This window comes from Plasmodium malariae (genome assembly GCF_900090045.1).
Source record: "Plasmodium malariae genome assembly, chromosome: 11".
In the NCBI taxonomy this organism is placed as follows: domain Eukaryota; phylum Apicomplexa; class Aconoidasida; order Haemosporida; family Plasmodiidae; genus Plasmodium; species Plasmodium malariae.
Genome location: NC_041785.1, coordinates 798516 through 808360, shown reverse-complemented (window position 1 = coordinate 808360; position 9845 = coordinate 798516). Strand labels below are relative to the sequence as shown.

Here is a 9845-nt window from a genome sequence, read left to right as displayed (position 1 = left end):
ATTTTAAGAATAAAATCTTAAATATTTAATACATTTTTCGTTATGTAAAAAAAAAAAAAAAAAAAAAAAAAAAAAAAACAAAACAAAACAAAAGAAATGAAGTGAAAATCTTATTAATATTAAAATTATTTTAGAACTAAAAAAACAGTATCCGTTGAACTAATGTGTATTTGCATTTTTTCTTCCTACACGTTAAAATTAAGCAAATCTGAAAAGTAATTTTTTCATATATTTATCTTATAATATTAATATGGTTTTCCCTTGTTTCTTAAAAATTCAAAAAAATATTAAGTATATGGTATATCAATATTATATAATATCTCTTTGCCAACTTTCTTCTATTCTTAACACATAAATCTAATATACGTACATATGTACTGCATGCGCATATGTTTACATGTGTATATATTTACACGTGTATACATCTGTTTTTCTACTTTATTTTTATTTTACAAGGATGGAGAAATATTCTTTAATATCCTTCTGTATTTTATCTATTCTATACCCTTAAATGTATGTATGCATATATATACGTGTGAATAAAATAAACTTCATTTTCTGTTAAACTACGTTTTTTTTTTTTTTTTTCTCTTTTTATGATCAGAATAATTTAAACAATTCACATTTCTTATAATAGGCTCACGTATTATTTATACACTTTAAAACTTATATCAGTTATAATTTTTTTTTTCCATATGTTCCTCCGTTCTTTATATTATCATTGCACAATTACAGATATAGAAATAAAAACCTTTTTATTACATCAACCTAGTTATAACAATTTAAACATGCACCTCTGGTTGTTTTATTATATATATATATGTTATTACTTTGAAATAGGAATTACTAGTGAGTATTATTAACCACGTTTTGTTGTGTCTATCTGAACGTTATTGTTCTCGTCATTCGCATATGTTCAACCAGTATGGTAAGGTCATTATTTCTTGTTTTTCTTTTTTTTTTTACTTTTTTTGCCATTTAAACTATCGTTTTTGCTGTTAGTTTTTTTGGTGTACCTGGATCTATTCATAACATGATAAATTTTATTCTTAATGTTTGTGCTACTACAACTTTTACATTTGTTACTATTTTTACTGTTACTACGGTTTCTACTACTGTTATTATTATCATTATTATTACTAGTACTATTATTTTTACTACTATTATTATTATTATTATTACTACTACTACTACTATTTTTATTACTGTTATTATTATTACTATCCTTCAACTGTTTACATCTACTATATTTACTTTTGAAATTAATCATGGAGAAATTAAAATTACTTGAAAAACTATCATATTTCCGTATCTTTTCCATTGTATTACTTCTTCTTTCTTTTTTCTTCCTTTTCTTTTTCTTTTTATTTTGTTTATTTTCGTCCACAAGTATATCCCTTAAATCACTGTCAAGATATTTGTAACTCTCAAAATTATTAAGACTGGTTATTTCATTATTTGGTAATTTATCTTTGTCGAAAATAGACCTACCTTCTATTTTCAAATAAAAATTACTCTTGTTCTCGCCTATACATGATTTATCATTAATAATGAAATTTTGTTCCTCACTAGAACATGCTCGGTTGTTACTTTCATTTTCTGAAAATAATGCTTCGCTCATTTTTTTAATGTCAAGCAGTGATAGGTGCTCCTTACTTTTCCCGTTATTACCCATACTTCCGCCAATTATATTACCCATACTTCCACCAATTATATTATCCATACTTCCGCCTATTATATTACCCATACTTCCGCCAATTATATTATCCATACTTCCGCCTATTATATTACCCATACTTCCGCCAATTATATTATCCATACTTCCGCCTATTATATTACCCATACTTCCGCCAATTATATTATCCATACTTCCGCCAATTATGTTATCCATACTTCCGCCAATTATATTATCCATACTTCCGCCAATTATATTATCATTACTGGCACTAATTCTATTATAATTTCTGTTACCATTACTATATTTACGACTGCTAGCAATACTATTATTACAACTGATATCCTTATTCAAAGATAATAAAGTATTACTTACTGCAACTAAATTATTATTTATTGAAATTATGTTATCCTTTCCTTGAGGGGTAGGTGTACAACATATTTTCCCATTCTTCACATTATTTAAATAAAATAAATTATTATCTTCTACTGAATCACGGTTACTTATATATTCATTATTTGTTTTTAAGCTCAATGCATTCTGACTACTCAGAAGATATATATCTTTAGCTAATATGCTTCTTTTATTATAAAAACCCAAAGGGGGTGCGCTCGAAATTTCATTATTATTACTATTACTATTAATATTATTACTATTACTATTAATATTGTTACTATTACTATTACTATTAATATTGTTACTATTACTATTAATATTATTACTATTACTATTAATATTATTACTATTACTATTAATATTATTACTATTACTATTAATATTATTACTATTACTATTAATATTATTACTATTACTATTAATATTATTACTATTACTATTAATATTATTACTATTACTATTAATATTATTACTATTACTATTAATATTATTACTATTGTTATTATTATTATTACTATTACTATTGTTACTACTATTATTATAATTATAATCATTATTATTATTATGATTAATATTACTATTAATGTTAGTATTACTTCTAGTATTAATATCACTACTGCTGCTATGATTATTTCCGCTATGATTACTGCCGCTATTATTGTTGTTTGTATTAGTATTATTATTAGGATCTGGTGTTCTCTCCTTTTGCATGTTCACAGTTGACAATTTTTCATTCACATGAATTTTACTAATATCATTTAAAACATCCAAAACCATATGGTTGAAAAAAATACGAGAGTTTGGAAGGAAATTTCTTTTATCTAAACCTTTAATATTTCTCATTAAGAAATTATTAACACTTTTATTAGTACTATAATTATTCATTCCAAATAAAAAGGGAGAATTTTCCTCGTTCCCTTTTTTGTCAATATTGTGTGTTGTTTGTGGTAAACTATCCTCATTATCACTATCTGATATGTATATGACCTCTTGTTCACCTAAAGCAATGTCCAAAAAAAAAAAAAAAAAAAAAAAACTTATATGTCTTCATCGATACATGCATACGTGCACATTACTGTATAAATATATTTTCTATGTATATATACAAATAATATGTAGGCACATTCACATCACAAGCACACACACATACATATACATGTACACACGCATACACATACATATGTACTTGTATAATTATATATACATGTACAATTCTATGGTATTAAACCTTCCGAACATTCAACTCTCCTAAAACTTTCGCATGTACATAATAATATATATATGCAAGCAAAAAAGATATGCAATTATGCGCATAAAAAGGGTGTAAAAAAAAAAATAAAATAATAAAATTTTGTAGCAGTGAAAGGAAAGAATTCAATTGGCTCCTTAATTAACCAAAATTCATTTTAAGTAAATTTTATTTGTAGTTGAAACAATAAAAATATTAATTTCAATCAGCAAAATGGAAAAAAATACACTTCCATTTCTTTTTCATATTTATTTCCCCCCGCTTAATCTCGTGTATTATATGCTTAGATGTATTTTTTCTTTGTGTATTTTCTTTTTCTCATAGATTCGTTTTTTCTCTTCTATTCTAACTCCACGCACGCGTATATGTATATACATATATATATATATATATATATGCATGCATGCATATAAGTATATATATACTTTTTCTTCCTCTTTTTCAATTAATATTTTACATAACATTTTGTCTTTTAATTGAAAATGCGTTTATAAATTTGAAAATTCTACAAAAAAATTGTGTTAAACGAGATGTAATTTCTATGCAGAATTTTGTATTAATGTGTAGTTTGTGTCTGGTTTTATTCGTTTTTAATACATATACTTCGAAGTTTATGCATATACACATATATATATATGCATGCGTACATACTTATCTGTGAATATTTTTCTTATATGTAACATATACTCTATCAATATATACATCTAAGTGTGAAAATTTAATTAACAAAAGGCATACCCTGTGTAACATTATGATTCTTTTGCACGCTGCTTTTTTCAAAAGAACTGCAATTATTGTTATCTTCCGGGTCTGAATCTAATATAATAATTTCATTAGGACTGAATATATTGTCTTTATCTCCTACGCTTTCAATACTGTTACGAGCTTTAAAAATAAGTAAACGGAGAAATGTTTGTATATATATATATATATATATATATACCCAAACATACGCATATGTATATATATACCAGGACAAAGTTAAGTTTTTAAATTTAATGCACACGAAAAACATGAATACACTGTACAAGAATACATGTGCAATCGTTTTTGGTTACCTGTATTATACTCCGTTTTAATCTCTATTTTGCTCTTCTGAAGATTCACTGAATCAATATCATCCACCTGCTTAATCACTTTCCCTTCTACACTGTTATGATTAAAAATTATTTCCCCACTTTTGCTCAATTCTACTTCTTTAATGTCTTTAGGTACTTGTGATAAAATATAGGTAATAAATGTATCTATTACTAAATCTTTTGGTCTTAAAAATAACGAACAGACAGGACATTTCCATCTATTATTAAAAGCTTTTGTTTTTTTAGTTACATCAATAAATGATTTTAAATCAAAACATTGTATGTGACAACATTTTACTCCTCTACATGGTATTAAAATTCTATCTAAAGAAAAAGGACAATGCAAACTAATTTTTCTATTAATTTCCATACACATAACTTCATCATCATCATGTTTTGTTAATAATATATTAATTATTCTTTGTTTTGAATCTTTAAAATTTAACGAACTATTAACAATAACATTTTCAATTATACTTTGTTCTGTTTCAATATTACATAATAAAAAAGCAACAACATATAATTTTGGTATTTCATAATTTGTTATATTTATATCAATATTATTATTTCCTGCTTTTAATGTATGAGTAATTTTTAATGGGCTATCCCGTCGTTTATGTTCCCATGAGGGTTCAAAAATTTTTTCAATAACATTACCGTTCACTTTTAAAATAAAAGTCCTTGGCCATTCTTGTTTTAAATTAACATTAGTACTTAAATTTTTTTTGTCAATATGCATACAAAATATTATAACTTCTTTATTTTCATTTCTCCAACTTTTAATATCACATGCATTAATCACTAATTTTTCTGAATTCACATTTAAATTTTTCATCCATAATACTTTCTTCAGAGGATAAAACGGGTCAATATCTCTTAGTCGACATACTACACATAATATTTTGTAATTATTTAAGTCTTTGTTTACACATGCATTTTGAGTATAGCAACTGACATGCTGTAATTTGTTGCACTCTATACATTTTACTATGCAATTTTTACTAATAACATTTTTGTTCATCCCTCCGCAAACGCACGAAGAAAAATCGCTGTCCTCTTGGTATATCTTCACCGCTAATAAAAAAGGTACGCAAATGAATTAGATGTGTATGTTTGTATATGTACGTGTGTATATGTACGTGTGTATATGTACGTGTGTATATGTACGTGTGTATATGTACGTGTGTATATGTACGTGTGTATATGTACGTGTGTATATGTACGCGTGTATATATACGTGTGTATATAAATGTGTAAATATATATGTATGCATATATGTAAACGCCTATACGTTCGTAAAAAATAGTACTGAAAAGTGGAGACATTGCACGTCTATGGCGTTTATGTACACGACGAATGAATAAGGTACATCACAAATATATATTTACATATATGTACATATGCGTATATAAGTGCATATGTGTATATTTTTCCTTCATGATTGTGCTATTGATTACCTTTACCCTTTCTTTCAACGGGTAAATTATTTTTTTTTATTACGGAGTTTTCACTATTTGAATGATTAACACTATCATTATTATTACATAAAAAAAGGTTATTTGCGTGATTATTATTATTACTAAGAAAGAAATTATTATTATTACTAAAATATTTATTATTATTACTATGACTGTTACTAATAATATTATTATTAAGTGGGTTATTTATTCTCCTTCCGCTAATTAAATCAAAAATGGAAGGCTTCGTTGCTAAAATAAATTCATATATTTGTTCTTCTCTTTCAACATCTGTAATGTACTCTAATATCCGTTCTACTATTGCAACTTTTTTCCCATGCTGTGGTAACAAAAACTTTCGACATAACTGATTGAGGTCATACACTCTTAGTTTATTTAAGCTGTAAATGATGGGAAAAAACAGATAACATATATATATAGTTTTTATTTTTTTCTTTACGTCACTTTTGAGCAAATATACATAAAACAATATATATAGTATATAAATGAAAAGAGAGTAACTAAAAAATTACAGAAACTTAAAAACTATAGTAATATAATGATATTACGTAAATAAATAACACAATACATAAAAATACAAAGATAATAATACGTATATTAACATTACCAATCAGCCATATTAGTATTGTAAACATTGTAAGACATTGTTACTATATATATATATAGGTATATTTTTTTTTTCCTAAATGTATTATTTCTATCAGCTTAAAATATTTTTTGTACTTTCCTTTTTCTGCTTTTTATATATTATTAGTATACTATTTTTTATTAACAAAAAATTAAACTTTTATATACAATAATCGCATTAATAGCTATTTAATCCACACAAAAAAATTAACAATAAAAACATAATTAAAATCGAAAATGTAGATATGCATACATATACAATATGCATAGATTATTTATATGTATATGTATATAAATGTAAACATCTTATGTACCTATGTATGTATATATATATATATATATATATATACCCATTTATGTGTACATATGTAGCTTTATATGTATAAATAAATATACATAACATGCAAATATTACGAAGTACATGTATATGTATTTATACATCTTATGTACTTATATATATGCATGTGTACATATGCAATACATGTACATCAAAATATTTTACTACATTTTGTAAAATGTTATTAAAAAAAAGCTTTATTATTTAAAAATGAATAAATGGATGTTAAAAAAAGACAAAATTTTCTATTTTTTTAAAACTTCAAAAAGTATAAAACAATATTTCTCATTAATGTAATTAATATTGTGTAATTTTTAATAACTTAAAATCTAGTTTAATCTTTTTTATATACGAAGAAAAAGTGTATTATAAGGCGTAATATTACTTCTCGTGTAATTCGTATAAGTATATATATATATATATATATATATATATATATATATACGTACATAAAAAATATATATATAAATATATTTGTTAATTATATATGTAAATTAAAAAAATTTTATGTATATATAAATTTCAGAAAAATTTTTTATTAAAACAAGTAATAAAAAGGAGAAAAAGAAAATGAAAAATAGCTCATATTAATACTAACAATAAAATTTGTTCAAGCATCATAATGCTAAAAAAAATTCTCACAAAAAAAATAAAATGTATTTAAACTTATATATATATATATATATAAATATAAATAAATATATAATTAAGTTTATCTGCTCTTCGTACCTAATATTTACTTAAACATTATTAAAAAAAAAAAAAAAAAAAAAAAAGAGGTAATTGTAGTTAACTATGATATAATAAACTTCTAAGTAAATATAATTAAATAAACACTGTTATCAATTTGTGAATGGTTGGTGTCAGTGAATTCTTTCTTTTTTTTTTTTTTTTTTGGTTTCTATTTCTAAACTATTCAGGATTGTGAAACCGTTAAAAAGTAAAAAATTTGGATTTTTAATAAAAAAAAATATAATTAAATTTTTTTTTTATAAATTAGTACAAGTTAGTATGTACGAAATTGCACATAAATAATATATATTTATAATTATAGGGATATATTTATGAATATATACTTATTATTCTACATATATATATATATTTATATATAATAATTATACATAAAGTGTACATATATAATAGATATTTGTGCGAACTTAAATAAAATTATAAGATTATTATTTAAGTTCCCCGTAAGTGCGCTATTTTTTTAAAAATTCCTTGAAATAGCGATTTTCCTTATCCGTTAGCTACACTCATATGAATATAGTAAGCCCCTCGAAATTAAAGCAAAAATGTGCAATAATAAATAAATTAACAGATAAATAAATATAATAGTAAATTTATTAGCACATTTATGGAAATAATTTAAAAAGCCCTCTTTCTTTGTTCATACTTTAACTGGAAAAAATATATATTTTAAAAGATAATAATAAAAAACGTTGGGCTTTGTATTTTATTAAAAATTATGTGTTAAATTATTTTTACGTGATTAATTTTTTTTTTTTTTCAAGTAAATAATTTTTATATTTTGTCTAATTATAACAAGTTTTTATTTTTAAAATGTGAAATACACTTGTATAATTGCGCATATGGGTAATAAAAATACATAGATTTCAATATAGAAACGAATGTACGCACGTATATATACACATATTTATAATATTACACGTGTACAGTACTACATACACACATACATATATATATATATACACTTTGACGCAAATGAATAGAAACGTTAAAAGTAAAAAGGAACTAGTATAAATTATTTTTTATGTTACCCCGTTATATTTTATTATAGTTGTTTTTCTAAGGACTTCAGAAGTGTATATTTTTTTTTATAGTATACAATATCACATGTAATTGTGAAAAACTAATGTAGTATTTTTCCCCTTATACGTTTGATATTCATTTAATAAATTATATAACTTATATAACATATATTTTGTATTCTAATGTAATAAGGTATGTGCTGAATTTGAAAACTCGAGTAAGCACGCATCTGTATATATACATTTGTGTAAGTTTTTATATAGGTACATATATATACACATAAAAATATCTTTGATGAGTTTAATGAAATAAAAGAAAAAATATTTTAAAATTACAATTCCACATATACATTTTTCGGACTAAAAGTTTGATGAAATATGAAATGTAATTGGTGAAACCATATGGTTACTATATCAATTCGTACCTATGAAAATTTAAATAAAAGAGCAAAATCTAGGATATTTAATTAGGGAAATAATAAAACAGTGGAATAATGTGTATGGAAAAAACATGCTAGAATATACAAAAATTTAAAGTACTAAAGTTTTGTAATTTATTCGCATCTACACATATATGCTTATTTTCTTTTTTTTTTTGGAAGTAATTATTTTTTTATCATTGTACTTTTTCATTATTGAAAAATAATATTTTTATTCTTTTTTTTTTTTTTTTTACGATTACGTATAATTACTTTTTAGTATTTAAAAAACATTCAAATGGTAAAATAGTAATATCGCGAATGTTTATATATGAATATATGATTAAATAACAATTAATACTTATAATGTTGGTTGAGATGCAGATATTGGATCTTTTTTAAAATATGCGGAAATTTTTTTCGTATATGGAAATGTATCAATTTTAAAAAAAAAAAACAAATAATAATTTTGCCATACAATGAAATAAACGATGTACTTTAAATTGCATATATACATAATGATAAACGATTATGCATTTTTGGGGATATAGGTGAAAAATTATTTTATCTACCATGTATGCATTTTTCTTGCTTTTATTTGTTAATAGCTATATTTTTTTGTGTAGTACTACTCATTTAAATTATTGTTACCCCTTTTTTAAATTACTTAATGTGCTCAGGAACATAATATGGAACAGAACTATTTAAAAATATTCCCTTTTATGCTTATGTGAGAATTAAGAAAAAAAAAATAATTCTATATATATATGTATGTGCAAACGAATAGAGGGAGTATTATTCACTTATAAACAT

General features: G+C 23.3%; 1 protein-coding gene across 1 annotated transcript; it reads right to left on the bottom strand.

The window, feature by feature from the left end:
* Positions 1 to 937: 937 nt before the first annotated feature.
* PmUG01_11025400 (E3 SUMO-protein ligase PIAS, putative) lies at positions 938 to 6522 on the bottom strand (the record flags this gene model as incomplete). The annotated part of the gene is made up of 5 exons (XM_029005900.1): positions 938 to 3069; positions 4059 to 4181; positions 4379 to 5422; positions 5857 to 6257; positions 6485 to 6522. The coding sequence occupies 5 exons, from the start codon at positions 6520 to 6522 to the stop codon at positions 938 to 940; spliced, it is 3738 nt and encodes a 1245-aa protein (XP_028862443.1).
* Positions 6523 to 9845: the final 3323 nt, after the last annotated feature.